The 16,820-nt window shown below is 38.6% G+C and overlaps 2 protein-coding genes across 2 annotated transcripts; both read right to left on the bottom strand.

Annotated features, from left to right (window-relative positions):
- Positions 1 to 1,987: 1,987 nt before the first annotated feature.
- LOC104414555 lies at positions 1,988 to 4,835 on the bottom strand. Its single transcript, XM_039301139.1, has 2 exons — positions 3,438 to 4,835; positions 1,988 to 3,307 (listed from the first exon to the last, which is right to left on the bottom strand). The coding sequence occupies exons 1-2, from the start codon at positions 4,260 to 4,262 to the stop codon at positions 2,435 to 2,437; spliced, it is 1,698 nt and encodes a 565-aa protein (XP_039157073.1). The 5' UTR covers positions 4,263 to 4,835; the 3' UTR covers positions 1,988 to 2,434.
- A 7,613-nt stretch (positions 4,836 to 12,448) lies between these two features.
- On the bottom strand, positions 12,449 to 15,535 carry LOC104414554 (elongation factor 1-delta 1). The gene is made up of 8 exons (XM_039298672.1): positions 15,383 to 15,535; positions 14,582 to 14,696; positions 14,375 to 14,491; positions 14,138 to 14,234; positions 13,825 to 13,948; positions 13,290 to 13,403; positions 12,872 to 13,033; positions 12,449 to 12,732 (listed from the first exon to the last, which is right to left on the bottom strand). Coding segments are annotated over exons 2-8 (702 nt in total). The 5' UTR covers positions 14,668 to 14,696; positions 15,383 to 15,535; the 3' UTR covers positions 12,449 to 12,730.
- Between the last annotated feature and the right edge of the window lie 1,285 nt (positions 15,536 to 16,820).

Raw genomic sequence — 16,820 nt, 5'->3', positions numbered from 1 at the left:
CTGAAAAGGAAACCAACTTTGCAAGATTTATTACCCTAAGTTTTCCGAGCGTATTGAGCATTTGCTCTATAAGTGTCTCTAGAATACCCGTTCACTTTCTCCCCGTTAACAAGGGTTTCATTCGCTACCCGTACCCTCTATCTACAAAGCTCTTATCCCAAATTACAGAAAATAAATAGATTGTAAGAATTTCCCCCTTATACTAAAGAGTTTTTAATGGGGCGATATTGAGGATTTTTTTCTTTTTCCTCATATAATTTTCTCAGCAAATTAAAATGATTGAGATGAATAACTCTTAACAAGTGATGAGTTATTGCTATAAGTGCATCAAGCAACCATTAGTCTAGCAAATAGCAATTGAACAACAGTGGGTGACTAACGTCTATACACAATTTAGGAGAGTTAAGAAGCTAAATCCAGCTAGCTGGGTCTTCAATGACTTTCCTTTCCAGAAAGGAAGCAGAAAGACTTCTGGAGCCTAATCACTAATCACATATTAATACAGAGAGGAAGTCTTCTTTTCAGTTAACTACTGGAATAATAGACACTAATACTGCAGGAGAAGATTTATATATTAAAAATTGGCCATATTTAGTAAAAGGAAGAGTCAACATGCTGATCCAGAAACTGTCAGATATGAAGGCAGAGAGCAAAAAACTTGACCAAAGAAAATATCCCAGTCGACTAATTTGAGACACAACATATAGACTTGAAGATCACGGGTCTATTTCAATATGTGAAAGTTCCAGCAGCCCAGTAGAAGTTGAAATAGTAATGATTTTCTACAGAAAGAAAATTGAGGGAATTTTTAAAAAGAGTAACAACTTGGATTTACCATGTGATGTAGGAAACTGTATTCGAGATCAAAACAAAATTGACCATATTCAACTATCCAAAATGAGTCTTGCCACATCACTCAACAGACCAGTTTAAGCATGTCTTGCAACATTTAAGAGATATGGAACGAGTCCATACAATGTTCAAGATGACTCCACACAAACAAAAATAATCACTTGAGATGGGAACCGCCTCAAACAACAAACGTGATGGGAAAAAAGTATTTAAAACAAGCTTGGAATGCAGACATGGATCAAGTAGAAGAATACTGAGCATCCCATATTTCAACAGCTGAAGTAATAAAAATGACTCAACCTATTGCATTTGGCATTTACTAGGCTTCATAATCCAAATTTGTCTGTTTCGTTATACTATTTCATGAAACTGCTCAATACTACAGTTCCAAACAGCAGTTTCTTACATCCTCTGGCAGAAAAGAAAAGAATGTTACTGTAGGACTTGCCTGCTCATATGATCCTATGATCAGGATAGTCATAGGAATTACCTGCTCGCGAGGCAATAGTCCTCAATTACTGAATTTAACAGTACCTTGCAAGCCCAAGCTCTTTTCATGTCTCCATGGTGTGTGAATATAAGGCATACAGCAGAAGCAGGACGACAAAGGAAAGCTCTCACAACATACTTCTCATCCATTTCAATTGCAATGAAATCATGCAGACTGATAAAGTTTTTCTATAACACAATAAAGTGCAAACTAATAACTTATCTGCCATGGGTTGAGAACAATCTACAGAGATTAAATCCAGAACACACAAGAAAATGGAAAAGTTATATACTCATAATACATCACAATATATGCGTCAACCACAAACTTTCCACTGGGATAAATCCATTCCTCCATAAGAATAGTTACAACATATGTCGTGGCTTCTCTAAGTGTAGTGCATAAGCATGACTTGAGCACAAAACACTGACTGTAGAGCTGCATAAGCTTCAGCAAGATGGACATGGCAAGTAGCAAAAGAAAGAGATAATAATTTACTAAACAGAGCGGTCCAGGCACACCAACCATCAAAAAATGATTTGCATGCTGTGCCTTATGCTGTTCTTAGTGAAGTAGAACCAGGAAACAACTGCTCATGAACAAAAGTTACATAAACTGCAGGAAGCACTATCGAGCACATGATACTCGCGCAAAATATGAAGTTGCCCTCCAATTGCCACTAGTATCTGGTTATCAATGTCACACAATACTCGTGCAGCAAAAGCCGCTCACAATTCACAAATAGACAGCTCAGTTTGGCCAAGTAAGCAGATGGTTCAGTAGATTCGAAGTACAAATTGATTGGAAGGACACTAGTGACGGGAAACTGAAGTGAAATTTTCATTAACGAGTACATAACTAATGACAAATCGTTTGCACCACTGCTATACATAGACTAATATATACATCTCCAGCACAGAGATTAGGAATTGAATTTGTGAAATGAGAGCAGTCAAAACTTTCCATACCTTTTGACAAAGTACAAAAAGCTACAATCTTCAACAAAAGAAATCTTCAGTGTAAAGAGATTGTGTACACACCTCTACTTGTATCATTTTTCTTCGCGCAAATATTTAGTCATTAGCAATGTACTCAACTAAGGTAAGAAAAAGAGCGCTGCATTTGCCATTCCAAACAGTCTTCAAAATCAAAACTACTAGCACAGTCCAGCAATGCATTCTGTTGAAGCTCATATCGACATATATAATTCAACCCGACGAGTAGCTCACATATTACCGCCTCAGCCTTTTCCCTGTCTGCAAAATACAGTGTCTGAAGCAAAAGAACATTTGTTCGGGTAACAATTTGATGCTGCTCAAAGTTACGTTCACTTTGCCACCTGATCATGTTATGTGCCAGCGGGGCAAGCCACCTTAGTATGTCATCAAGTCTCTCTTTCCAATCGTGGGCAAGCGGAGCATCATATATAGCCAAGTTCTTCACATACGATTTCAGATTAGTCTTCATGGACATTCTTAAGCTTGTAGGTAGCATCTGATATAAATCATCTCTAGCTTCCTCGCCGACCAAATGAGGATATCGCAGCAGCTTCTCTAAAACAATTATGAGATTTGCATAATGCAAGGCTAAAGCAGAACCTCCCACGGTGGATGGAGAGGCAAAGAGTGCTAATCTACTCTTGGGACCGAACTGAGGATTGCCTATGACAGCTGATTTGGATAGCCTTTGACTGCTGATGGAAGACACCGAGAAATGGGATTGACCAGCACAGCCAGAATATGTCAATTGTTCTTTCTTTATGCTTCCACTGAAAATACTGCCGCACCCGGAAATCTGGCTACTTTGCTCGTCATGATCCAAGGTATCATCATCATCATCATCTATTCTTGAAACCGAGCTGCTCAGGCTAAGACAATCCATGAAAATTCTCCCAGGGCTAGTCACACATGGAAAATTAAAATCTTCAGCGTGAAATAACTCTACTTCACCTCTCCTCGTACCAAACTGAGGCTTCAAACCACTTCGTCCTCTCTCGATCATGCGTTTCTCAATTGGCCCCGAATAAAAGCTATTGCTACATTTTGCTGTGATTCCGTTGCAATTGCCCAGAAACTGCATGGACATTCTGGTGCACATCGCCAATCTGACCAGAACCATAAGTACGGTTGTTCATCACCGGAGAAGAATTTCCTCTAACAAAGCCCGAAACATCCCCTCTCAAAGCAGACTCGCCGAACACAGCACAAAGCCTCGCGTATATCGTGCACACCGTCCTTGCCAAAAGCTCTACAACCTTATCATAAGTCTGGTTCCAAAGAGAGACATCCTTAAGATGCCTCACGTCTTGCTTCTGCCAAATCAGCTTCTGCTCAAAAGCGCGCCGGCTCTCCTCATGCTGGTTATTCTGGAACTTCTTCGTTGCCTGCTCCAACTCATTCAAGACCTCCATTTCATTGAACAAATTTGTCGTCGTGCTCACATACCGCTCCATCTTCCTCACCATCCCGTCCATGTCCTTCACTAGGAACCCCAAATCCTTGACCTCAATCACTCCATTCATTATGTCCCCATACACATGCTCGAAACCCTGCAATGCGGGCTCACTACACTTCTTACCGAGCCTAGAAACAACACCAGCCACCCGGCTCAGGTCATCGAGCTTCTCGGCCAGGACAAGCTCTAGAATCCGAGACTCGTCCGACGAAATCAACCTCCTAACCCCCTCGGACTTCAAGATCTCATTTTGGAGCTTCACTATCTCCCCATCACACAAGGACTTGTGCAGGTGAACAGTTTTGGACATTATATCAGCCACTTCGAAAGAGAGAATCCCAATAACCTGCTTAACCTCCGGCTTCTTAAGGTTCCTCCTTTTCTTGGAACTTTCTAAAAGAAGAGCGTGCTTGAGATTCGCACTCACCTGATTGCCCATCTTGAGTATCCAAGGTTCTGCAACCATCTCTGCTCAAGATATCCCCACGGAAATGCTCCCAAGATCTGAAGCAGCCCCAAAACAACCAACCCCTCCACAATTCACCACCCCAAAGAGGCCGACAAGAACAAGAAACTCGTCCCGGGTCCCCAAAAGAACAGCACTTTCCACCGAACCCAAGTCAATGTCGACCCATTTGAGCGCAGTAAAGATCTCTGAGGAGAGAGATTCGTGAAGGGTGTCTTCTGTACTTGGAAACAATGGAAGCGAGGCTAAAGCAAAACCGCGTCAAAAAGTCATCAACTTTTATCGAAACCAGGCGCTCAAGAAAGCCGAAAGAGCACAAAACAGGGCGTGGAGAACCCCGCGCGATGCTTTGGCGAGACAGCGTTCAGTGGAGGCGTGGGAAAAAGGGGTCGAGGAGAGAGAGGTGGGGAATGATGGAACGGCAGCGGTGGTTGAAGTAATGGAGGGAACAAGAGAATGGCGAGGGAATGATGGGGAGGAAGCAGCAGAGAAAAAGCAACAGCGGAGCTCCAAGAAGCTTAAAAATCGCAGCTTGCGAACGAGAGAGAGAGAGAGACAGAGGGGGGACTGTGATTTCTTTTGGCGTTTCAAAAGGGAGATCGATTGATTTTGAAAGCAGTCAATAGTTTCTTTTTTTTTCTTTTTCTTTTTATTGTTCTCCATGAAATGAGTTTTTTATTTATTTATTTAAGGGATAATGAACTATTTCTCATGTCTTTCCTCGAATTTATTATTTATTGGGCATGTATTTTGCTCTCCTTTTCTGCCTTTTGTATTTTATATTATTCCGAGTGTTTTTGATTGTGTATCGGGTTAACCACTCCACGACCAAAGTCTTACTTATTTTCTAAGCCTTGTGCTCGGCGCTATCCGAAAAAAGGAAAAAATACCTAAATCTTATCGCAATCTCCTCGTCCCGCTAACCATGATGAGAAATTACATACAGTGTTAAGCCAAAACATGAAATTACTTGCACCTAATAAGGTAATATATCGGACTGGTCTTCTATGCCTAATTTACAACCAAGATTTTCTTGAGATGATTCGGAGGAGTTGGCATTGGCAATAGAAAGGATGGAATTTGAGATTTTCTACTTCCTTTTTCAAGAGAATGTCTCGTGCACCTTATCGCTATGTCAATTCATTCTTGTTTATTGACTCCCCAGTTTGCCTAGACTGGTTTGGGGGGTCTTCATTTGAATAGATAAATTTCCAACCAATGGAAATGTTTCGCTCACCTTATGAAAAGTAAGATGTAAGCCAAAATCAAAAATGTTAGTATTACAAAAAATTCAAAACTAATTTATTATAGTTTGATCCAAAATTAAATTTTTGACAATAAAAAATTCCAAACTAATACATATATGACAAATTTACTTTCTATTAATTTCCATACTAATTTATGATAGTTTGATCCAAAATTAAATTTTTGACAATAAAAATTCCAAACTACTACATATGTGACAAATTTACTTTCTATTAATTTCCATTAAATTTTATAATTGAATTACTGAGTTCAATGATACATGACAATAACAGGTATAATAATTTAGGGTTTTATCCTTATTTTGTCACATTTATCTTACTTTGTGATTTTTTATAGTATTAATATAATTTAATGAAAAAAAGTACTTTTTACTTTAATTTAAGTGAAAACAAATAAGCCCGAAATTGGAATCCCCTTTATTTATTCATTGAATAGATGGACTGACGAAATTTCATTATACCTTCCTAGAAGAAATCAAATGGTGAATATTGTAATGTTCTCGTCAATCCACTTCGACATTGTATCAATTCGGGTTTGGGGGGTACTTCTCAAATTAGGTAAACTGCAGATGATGCTCATGGTCACTAGATGCCAAAGCCCTACGCCTATATGGTTTATGAAGGTCAACTCACGGGACAAAATTCTCGTGAAAGACATTAATGATTCAACCCTTTCTACCGTAATCATGGCCCTTCTTCTCTCTACATTACCTCCACAGATTCCGGACAAATCACCAGGAAATTACCTAAATATACTCCTATCTATGCCTAGGGAAGCTATACGTCCATTAGTCAAGCAATTGGCAAGAAAAGGTCGAGGCAAGAATAGTTCAGAGGCCTTCATGTCTTCAATAATCAAATTTTGGAATCCGATTTTCTCCTTTTTGTTAATCTAATCCGTGCAAGACAGGAGAGGGACAGAAAACGAGGGAAATTCGATGGTGGGTCCGAAATTTGTTGCATGCAATTTTCTCATATGAGAGAATGCGAAGTTTGACTTGGGGGGGAAATGGCTGCCCCTTTTTAAGACAAGCACACTTTTGCCTTCCAATGCCTCAATTATCATGAACAAGTTGTAACTCCTCCATCTACCATCTCTCTCTCTCTCTCTCTCTCTCTCTCTAGAATATGCAAGCTCAACAGGGTGAGAATGCTTGGGAATCTTGGAATAATAATGGAGAAGATGTGAAAGGAGGGAGATGTCAAAATTTCCAACATATGATGTCCCTTTCAATTGCAATATGATCCTGAATTCAAAAATTCGTGGGTTTAGACTTTCTCTTCTTATATTGTGATTATTTTTTGGGGGGATGATAAGGAGTTTTATGTATTGACAAAAGGTAAAAGAAGAACTTGTCAAAAAGGGTTGGAACCATAGTGGGAGTAGGTGTGGTTTTTGGATTTGGGGAGTGGATTTACTTAGACCACCCACATGGACACATGGGCAGTTCGCCCAAACAAAAAAGAGAGGTCCAAATCCAAGGGCAAAGCACATGATGACAAAAAGAAGAGAAGGGGGATTGATTGTCATCCTATCCTGATTGCTTTGCTCAGCCTACATAAATCAAGGGGTTTGGTTATTTAGGGAACTAGTGCGGAAACATTACATTTTGACTGTCCATCAATTGAGGATTTGACATTTTATTTTGGTTAATTAAGAATTTAAGGTTCTTAATAGAGCTCTAATCAACCCTCGAACCCATTACCAGTGGAATTTGAGAGTTTAAAATCCAAGCCCATTTGTCATTTTCAACATCCGAATTCTGTCGATCGCGAGCACGAAACTTGATTATGATTTTTTTGACCTTAAGTTCATTAATCAACAGCTGAAATCGTAAATTTTGTTTCTACACTGTTTCCCTTTTCAACACATACACTGGACATTGCACGTGTAATCGGTCGCCACCTAGTTGAATGTTGGTGCTTAGCATTAGGTCTCTCTCAATTCATCTTAATAGTTTATAGCATATCAAGAGTTGACAAGAGAAATTAAATGAAATAAAATTTAGCCTGCTGCAAAAAATAGACTTGCTTTTATAGCTTAGATGGTAACATAAGGTCAATTTTAAATCTCATTATTTTTCCAAAGATGTGATTAGTTTCCTTTATGTCATAATCTTCTTAATTTCCGGCATTAGAATAAAATAAATCGATGCCCCCCAATTAGTAGACATATTTTTATAGTTTAATAGATGAAAAGAAAAAATCAATCAATTTGAAAATTCTATCGATAGAATGAGGCCACTAAGATGTAGAATTACAATAATGCTTTTCATTTTTCATGCGGTCGGTCCAAAAGACAAGGACGTTCACTAGCCGAAAAAACAAAGGATGGGGACCATAACTTTTATCTGTCGATTCTATTTACACCATGCTTGCCTTTTTCTCGTAAAATCGCGATCGTTCATCTCCAAGGATAAGGGGCGTGCGTTGTGAGTAGAAGGAAAAACAAAAAAACAAAACAAAACAAAAGACCCAACTGAAATGTGAGATTAATATCATATGTGAAATAGATTTTTTCTGTTATCTTATTTTGACAAAGGAAAATTTTTATTAATGCTTTCTCACAATTAACATCTAAAAGTAATTAGCCCTCGTGTATAAAACAAAATATTCCATAATAATCAGAAGTTATCAAAATTTGCAAGTATAAGATAAGAAAGGCCAGCTATTACTGAACTGCTTAATTTGTTAAATGATAGTTATTTTTGGCAATAACTTAGGTCTCTTGTAAGTGCAATGTAGACTAGGGCGAAAATTACCAATTCGGTCTTAAATATATTGTACGAATACCAATTCAATTCTAAACCTTTTGATTTTGTCATCATAGTCTTACTTCTTTATGCGAAATTCTAATGTAGTTGTTCTGGTCACTTGCCACAAAAAAATCACTAACATAACGATTCACAAGTTGTCCATGTTAACATGTCATGTAAAATAATCAATGATAATTGGACGTCATATGAATAATTTTCAGTGGCAATTCACTGGGAAAACTACATTGGAATTTCACGGAAATATGTAGGATTATATTAGCAAAATTGAAAAATTTTGGAACCGATTGATATCTATACGACAAATTTGTGACCTATCAAGTAATTAATCCAAAAGAATATCCTTTCCATTAGGCAGCACAGCAGGCCAACACCATTCCTCTAAAAATTAAAAACACATTCAAAACTACCTTTTCCTAGCCCGACTTCTGAGATTTGTGTGATATAATATTGAACTTGAGATTAATTTATGTGAAAAAAAAAAATCACAAATCGTCTCGATAATTTTAACCCCAAGAGATTGATCAACCAAATGAATCTTGTTGTATGGTGATATCATAAACTTATATTAAGATTGTCCTTACTATGTTCTTGAGACCATACCCTCTATCTCCAACCCATTTTTCTTCCCTTTTCATCCTGAAATTTATTTCAGAGTATTCCCTCAAGTTTTATTTTGACACGGCAAGAGAGAAGTATTCAAGGGTCAACACCAATTTGTCCGTATAAGGCTCTAAAGTTCCTAATCCCAGCAACTAAAGCAATCTCCAAACTCACTAAGAAATCAAAGTCAAAAGACAAAACATCATTTATGGTGTGTGTTTATGAAAAATAAATGATTTGAAAAATACTTTTCTATAAATGATCACTCAAAATAATTAACCAAAGAAAAATATTTTATTTATCAACAACAATTTATGTTTGAATATCTTCGCGAATGACGAAAATTTTTTGTTCATTCAATTTTATAAATGATAAAAGCGATCGTTTTTAAGAGAATATTATTTCGAATTAATCATATTTCGTGATACAAATAAAATCTTTTTTTTTCAATTTTTCAGTGTCGGACAATCGAGACGTGTTCAAGTGAATTGGAAGAGAGAGAGGGAAGGGGGGGTGGACCAAAAGAGTTGGTAGATTCCAAACTTCTCCCGCCATTTGCATGTAAGTTTGTGTTTGGAGTCACTTTTGGGTGGAGAATAATATGAAGGTGCGAGTAGGAGAGAGATCGGTTCAGTTTGTACCTACCCCTCAAGTCAAGCCTACTTTGCCTCCGCTTTTCCTCCTTTCTTGCCCACGTCTGTTTTGTTCTCTCTCTTGCTAGACCTGGTTTGGTGGTTGGGTTTTTCAAAGTCATTTTCAATGGAGGGGGCGGAGAGGCGGTTTTGTTCTCTTGTTTCAACTTGGTCTCGCCTTTTGACATTGGACCCTTTTGTTTATAGAGGAGGTCATCAATCAGTTAACAACCGTGCGGTGGCTTGTCGGTCGAGGTTATTGATTTTCTTCGAGATGCATAGTGAGCGAGTTGTCGTGATCCTTTGGAATTGAGGATCCTATGGCTTTCGCGTCGGTCGGTGTCACGAATAGGTTTCGCCTCTGTTTTCCGATTTGATGCGAGGCGTGTCATCTACGCTGGACTAATGGCTCGTGAAGAGTTGGTTGTTCCATGGCACGTTTTCGAGAAGTTACGATACACTATCTTTCAAGAGATATGGTAATCTCTCAAAAGATTTGAGATCGTCAGTCTAGAACTCTTCACTTTTTGTCACAAGCGAGTGGGGAGAAATGTTTTGCAACGTGTCTCTATTGACTTTTGAGAAACATGCTAGCAAAGCAACAAACTCTAGCATAATCGTATGTTCAAAGAAAAGGCAAAGAGGGGAAAATTAACATCTACTGCAGTAGCTTATCATACAAGAGAATTGATTCTTTTTAGGGGGTTTGTGGGTTTACGGGGTTTTCTCTAGGTGGGCTCCTAGCGGGCCCACCAAACTCCTCGTAGAGAAGTTCCAAAGCCCAGGATTACACCTAGCAAACAACAACAAAAAAGATGGGAACGATACTTCTTGTTATTAAGCATCCCGAAGTCCGAATGTAATCGCATTAAACGATTTCAAAAGGCGGTCGTCACTATACTTTTGAAAACCCTATCGACAAGATTAGGTTAGATATATTTGTGCGGGATCATTATCTACCAAATTCGGGATCTGTAATCCGGTTTGATCTAAATTTTGTTTAGTCCAAAATTTGGGAAAATGAATGCTTCTTTGCACTTTTTAAGATGTCAACATTCATGTCAGTCAGGTCCTAGTGTTGACACTAGACATGGGCCAGGCCTCCAATCTTGCAGGCCTTGGGCCCACGGCCGCACTAAGGCCCATTTAAGCCTCTTGGTCTAGAGACTGTGCGGTTTCGGCAACCGCCGCTACGGACAATCATAGACATGATCAATTGGTAGGCTTGGGCCAGGGACCGCCAAAGTTCTTCGCACAATGTTCTACGCGTGTCGGTCCAAGCTAATGACTGAAAAGTCACGAACAAGCCCGTTTGTCATGTAAAAGTTTTTGGGAAACACATGAAAATATATGGGTTTAGGCAGGCATGGACAAGGTTGGACGTGCTTTTAATGAGGGAATCCGTCCAAGTCTGCCCAAATCCTTTTTTGGTATTTACAGACCAGGTTAGGCCGAGCCGAGCCGGTAGCCGAGCTGGTAAGAGTATCCACCTAAGCTTGCCCCCGAAGATGTGCCGGGTCAAGTCATCGATCAGGTCGGGTCACGTCATCGATCAGGTCGAGGAAATACAACCAACCTATTTGGTAGATTTTCAAGATGCCCACTTTCACATCAATACGTTTTGGGGTGTTGTCAAGGATCACATTCCTAGGGACTTTAACTAAAATAACTCATTTGGGAGGATATCAAGAATTTGGAACACTTCTAGATGTGGTGTTTCCAATCTGTGTTCAACCCTATTTTCAATAGGAACGGTTAAGAATCGAATCCAACTTTTTTTCCATTATTTTTGTGCCCGTAGTAGTGCGAAATGAAGGCCCAGCTCCAAGCTACTCAAGAACAGTGAAATAGTGATGTTGAGCTTTGTTTGCTTGGGTTGCGTGGACGAAAATATCCTGCTAAGAGAGCACCAAAAAATTTCTCCAGCTGAAAATTTTTGATTCGGTTATTACAATGTATACCCATTACTTATAACCAGACTGTTGGTCGGGAAAGATCTACATAAAGGGAAAATCAAGATAAATATTCTAAAAGCGATCCCGAATAACATTTTTAGGCACAGCTCCTAGTCAATCATCAGATAAAGATAGCAGAAAAATCCTGCCGCGTGTCCCTGAATTTTCTGCTCCTCACTTGGGAATTTGAGGGAGAACATCTCCAGGCAATCAAAGAAGGATTTTAGCATTGCACGAGCTGTTTGAAGAACAGTTCGTCTTTACAATCTCGCTCAAGCCCATTGCCTTTACGTATTCAGTGTTTTGCTGATCCAAACCTAACCCTTGCATGCATAAAATCGATAAATATTCGCAATACGGAAACTCCCATAATTCCTACTCCCGTATATTGCGCCATATGGCTTAAATAAACACGACGGGAATGCTGTGAGGAACAGTTAAAGAAGCTTCCTGGTTTTCATTCAGACGAGATATGGCAAAAACTATCGACAGGCACTTTAAACGACTCTGAAAACGAATGATGGAAAATCAAGGAACATATCGATTGGTGAAATCTTGATGCAATCCGTTCATGTTGACTCGATAACACTACTATCTTGCAGACTCCGACTCTACTCGGAGTAGTTTCCAATCGGTATTAGTTGGTGGTTTCATTCCTAATTTATCTCCTCAATACCAATAAGTTCACCTGAGAATCTAGAGAAGAACATCCGCAGTCACCATGCTAATATGCCAGACCAGCCATATTTCTAGGAATCAAAATTTGAGATGGCAAGTCACTATAACAATCATTAATTGTCTCGGATCTTTCCATCCGTGAAAATATTTTGATATATATGTCAGCCTCAATTAACTTGAAGCATAGGATATCGATCTAACTCAAGGAGCACAATCCTGGGACACCATGTTCAATACGTACTGGTTGCACAAGTCCCAGAAAGAAAGAAAAAAACCGAATGGGGCAACAACAACTAGCCTCAGAGTTTGGATCAAAATGATTACTCCATACCAAATACAGTATCAATACTTGTTGCACACAATGTCGAAAGAATAAAAGATCAAGACTACAATCGGAACATTGTGACATTAACCAAGTAAAATACTGATTCCAAATCCATGAACATAGAAATACATCTCTTAAATCTAGTCCAGCATAGAACTCAGGGTGATAAGATGCCCAAAAAGCAGCCACAAAGTCAACGAGAAGACACTTGGGCCAACCTCAATACATCGCATAAATTCTGCACCAAATGAAAATAAAGAACAATTACACAGATGTGCCAAAGCAGAAATATAGAAAAGATGTAAGGGCCTATCAGCTCCCAAATGATGTATATAACAGATGAGAATAATAAGTAATAGGCCAAAGAATCTTCTTACATATTTTGTTGAAAGCGACAATGTCGCAGCTCTGGACGTATTCATTCACTGGTTCAACCGTAAGTTGGTCCTCAATGAGAGAGTCGACCGAAACCAAATCATCCACAATGCTCAGCATAATTTGCAATTTCTTTATGCCATAGCCCACAGGTACGAGTTTGGCTGTGTAACACATCAAATATTTGTATCAGAGAGACTTCTCACCTAACAGGCTCTTCAAGATAGCAGCAACAAGCATTCAATAACAAGAGGAAAACATAATTTTTCTTATCCCCCAAATACATCTGGAGACATACCAAATTGTAAATAAGGTTTCATAATCATGCAGGAAACTAATGATATCTAGCTGTACAGAAGTATAGCTAAGACCCGGTGCATTTAAGTAAAGCCAAGGATAAACAAACACAATAGAACGTACATGCTCCCCAAAACAACCCTTCCATTTGGATGCTTCTTACTGCTTCCTCGAGCTTTTTCATGTCAGTCTCATCATCCCATGGCTTCACATCCAACAGCACAGAAGACTTGCCAGCTGAAAATAAGAAAAGGACGGTAAGTTCTCTCTTTATTATCATTGATTTTCTAAAGCAGAGGGTCGAGCAAGCCAACAGTCCTTAGTGCTTCCATAAAAAAAAGATGATCTATAAGCCATGGATCAGATGGTAGGCATCATATGAATTAGGTTATATTTTGAATACAAGAACATGGTATGTAACTGGAGCAACCTATAGACAGCCTCTATTCAGGCAATCAGTTAGATGTCACAGGACACCATGATTTTTCTACAATATGTTCACATTAAAAACAGATTTTTTTTTCCGGATATGTTAATTGTCAAAGCAACTTGACCAGTCCAGAAACCAAGGGAAATAAATTATGAGCTAAGAGAGGGAAATATGAACAAAAACTGTGCTTTGAATTATCAACCTCCTACGTGTATATAAGAAACTCACATTCTTTCTTCTTTGTAGATGCCTTGACAGAAGCTGCACGTTCCTCAGCAGCCTTCTTCTCCTCTTCAGTCTCTTCACCAAACAAATCTACGTCATCATCGTCATCATCCTCTGCAGCTGCAGCCTGCAATAAGCAGTTTATATCATGGTAATGTGCTGCATTAGGTTTCACAATCATGTTTTAAAGAAAATAACCCCATCACTACTGTTATGAAATAAATCTTTCAGCAGAAGCATAAAAGTCATAATGAAGCATCTATCAACCCCCCCCAAAAAAAAAAAAAAAAAAAAAAAAGAAAAAAAAAGCAACAGCTTGCCTTTGTGTCACTGACAGGGGAGTTGCAATTGCCTCCTCGGTGATTGGAGCAAAACCCTCAACAACAACACCGCAACCTTCCGCAGAAACACCACTGACATGGGTGAAGTGTTAAACTTTAGATAAGAAGAAACTGAAAACAGCAAACCTAGAACTAACAAGTAGATCCTCAATCATATGCCTAGAGTGCTGAAACCAAGATGTATTAAAACTTAATGTGTCATGAGAACTTACGAAATCCTCAGTAGAGCCTCAATGTGGTTATACCACCTAGATACATTGATAAATTCAGATGATGGGGGCTTCGGAAGTGCAGCATGCACAGTGATATCATCCTTTGAAGCTTGGTACCTAACATAGTAAACAGAAAAAAATAATTGCACACAACCTTACCTATCGTTTTATTATTCGAAAAGCTAACAGGGATGATTAGAAACTAACCCAGTTATATAGCTCCGTGTGAGGAGGTATTCATCAAGCTTCTTCAGTCCTGCTGCAGAGCCAAGGTCGTAAAACGCAACTGCCATCGCTTTTTCGGGGAGTGATTCTTTATAAACTGCAGACACGCAAGAAAACATTACTTTGATTTAACCACTTTAATGCCCAAATCATAAACCAGTGGAACTGAATGCGCAGATTCCTCTCCCAATAATTATACAGAAAATACAATCTATGTGCAAAACAAAACCCTCTAAGAGAAACTCTAATTAACACTATCTAAGCAACCAAGCAAAAGATTAACAATCATCCTGAATTACCAATCATAAATTACAATGTAGCAAGACCCCACTTTTCAGCCAAGCACGAAACAATCACACGGAACCGCAACACTCTTCGCTATAGACCTTCGACGGAGTTTCATGACACCATCACAAAACATAAACAACAAGACAGAAACCCATCTGGTCCACAGGGCATAATTTGCAGATCGTTATGGACGTCTAAAACAGAATCCTCGAACATATCATCGCCCCAACTTCCAGAGATCGAACCCAACCCAAAAATTGTCACCGAATCGACAACAAGATCGGACCTTTCTCTCTCTCTCTCTCTCTCTCTCTCACTCTCTCTCTCAATCGAGGTTCCGAACGACACCCTCGGCGCGAAAACTACCACAAAAGATCCCGATCCGTCCAGACGAAACACGAGATCGTCGCCGGACATTCCGACACCATCCTTGGCAACCGCGACGACATTCACGAGAAAAGAGGAACCAGAAGCATCGAGAAATCCAGATTTTACCTGGAAAGAAACGAGGCGAGGGCGAAGAGAGGCTTGCTTGGGACTTCGCGGTTCGAGCAGTGTGCAGAGTGAGGGGGAGGCGAGGCGGAGGAGGAGGGAGGAGGGGATTTATAAATTAGGGTTTTAGCGATCTGGGATCGGAGCAGGAGGAGTCCAATTTGGTAATTTCCTCTTTGGGGAGAGGACTCCTTCGTCAAATCGAATTATCCCTCCTATAAATTGTTCTATTTCAGGAATTCTGTTGCCTTGTAACGGGATAATTAAGATTACGTTTGTTTCGTGAGAGTTATATTTTTAAAAAGTAATTATTTTTATTTCCTGAAATAGTCAATGAAAATATTATCATCATCGATTACAATTCACATCTAGATAGTTTTGCCGGTGATTAATATTTTGATTTGTTCATTTATTTTTTTTGATAATATGAGGATATCTTTTTGGAATATTTTGTACTCACCCGGTAATAAACATATTTGGAATTTGAATCGTGTTCCGACCGTCTAATCTAATTTAGGTAATTATATTGTATCTATATAACCTTTCGCTAGTTTTGTAAACCCAAATAGGAGGTGACCAAACTCAAAATATTTAATATAAATATAATTTTGCAATGAAAAGTTTTCTATCTCGCATCCCGAAGTCACATGTACATCCATCATCAGCTGCTAAATCAATTAGTAGATTTTGTCGATCCAACGTCATTTACCCGAGACAAAAGGAATTCAAATGATTTTTTTGTCATGGGCTTCAAAGGGCTTGGGCTTGCATTAGTCCCAATCCAACTTGAGAACTCGATCGGTCAATTCCGAGCCACTCTTGATTTTAAAATTTCGAAATTGAGAATAACCGGTTTAGTTTCTAGTTCTCAGGGAAGGATTGGACCCACTGGACCAACCAAACTAAATCAAACCGACGAAAACTACCCAAATTATTTTCTCGTTTTAATTCCTATAAGGGCAACATAAAGGATCATTTTTGGGAGTAGTAGTAATTCCATTATATTCTAAAATTAACTCTAAATGTACTTGACAACTTTTGAGAAAGAAATTATTTTTTTAAATAGAGATAAACGCATTGAAAATCCTAAAATTTGTCACGAATGTATAATTGATTGTATTTTTTAAAAAAATTCGGACTAAATTACACTCTCATAACAAGTTTTAAAACTTAATTGCATTTTTTGAAAATTTTAGAACTCGATTTCACTTTATTAACAAGTTTTAGAATTTAATTATATTTTTTTAAAAATTTATAACTCAATTATACTTTCGTGATGAGTTTTACGATTTCGAATATACTTATCCAAAAAAATAACATTATCAATTCTCAGGATAATCTAGAAACCAGACCAAGATTGGTCAATCCAATCCAATCTTGTTCTAGGGTAAGTAAGGTCGATTCTCGATTCTGCAAACCAGAACTAAACCTATTCCATTTG

Source organism: Eucalyptus grandis, chromosome 8 (genome assembly GCF_016545825.1).
Source record: "Eucalyptus grandis isolate ANBG69807.140 chromosome 8, ASM1654582v1, whole genome shotgun sequence".
Lineage (NCBI taxonomy): Eukaryota > Viridiplantae > Streptophyta > Magnoliopsida > Myrtales > Myrtaceae > Eucalyptus > Eucalyptus grandis.
The sequence above is the reverse complement of the archived record's forward strand: the minus strand, read 5'-3'. Positions and strand labels throughout refer to the sequence as shown.

Excerpts from the sequence above, each read along its gene's own strand:
- LOC104414555 (XM_039301139.1), bottom strand. The coding sequence starts at position 4,262 with ATGGTTGCAGAACCTTGGATACTCAAGATGGGCAATCAGGTGAGTGCG. Across the intron at positions 3,308-3,437 it reads GTTCTGGTCAGATTGGCGAT|TTTGGTACGAGGAGAGGTGA; the intron begins GTGCACCAGAAT and ends TTGAAGCCTCAG.
- LOC104414554 (XM_039298672.1), bottom strand. The coding sequence starts at position 14,667 with ATGGCAGTTGCGTTTTACGACCTTGGCTCTGCAGCAGGACTGAAGAAG. Across the intron at positions 14,235-14,374 it reads GAGGCTCTACTGAGGATTTC|TGGTGTTTCTGCGGAAGGTT; the intron begins GTAAGTTCTCAT and ends CACCCATGTCAG. Across the intron at positions 13,034-13,289 it reads AGGGTTGTTTTGGGGAGCAT|CCAAACTCGTACCTGTGGGC; the intron begins GTACGTTCTATT and ends TGTGTTACACAG.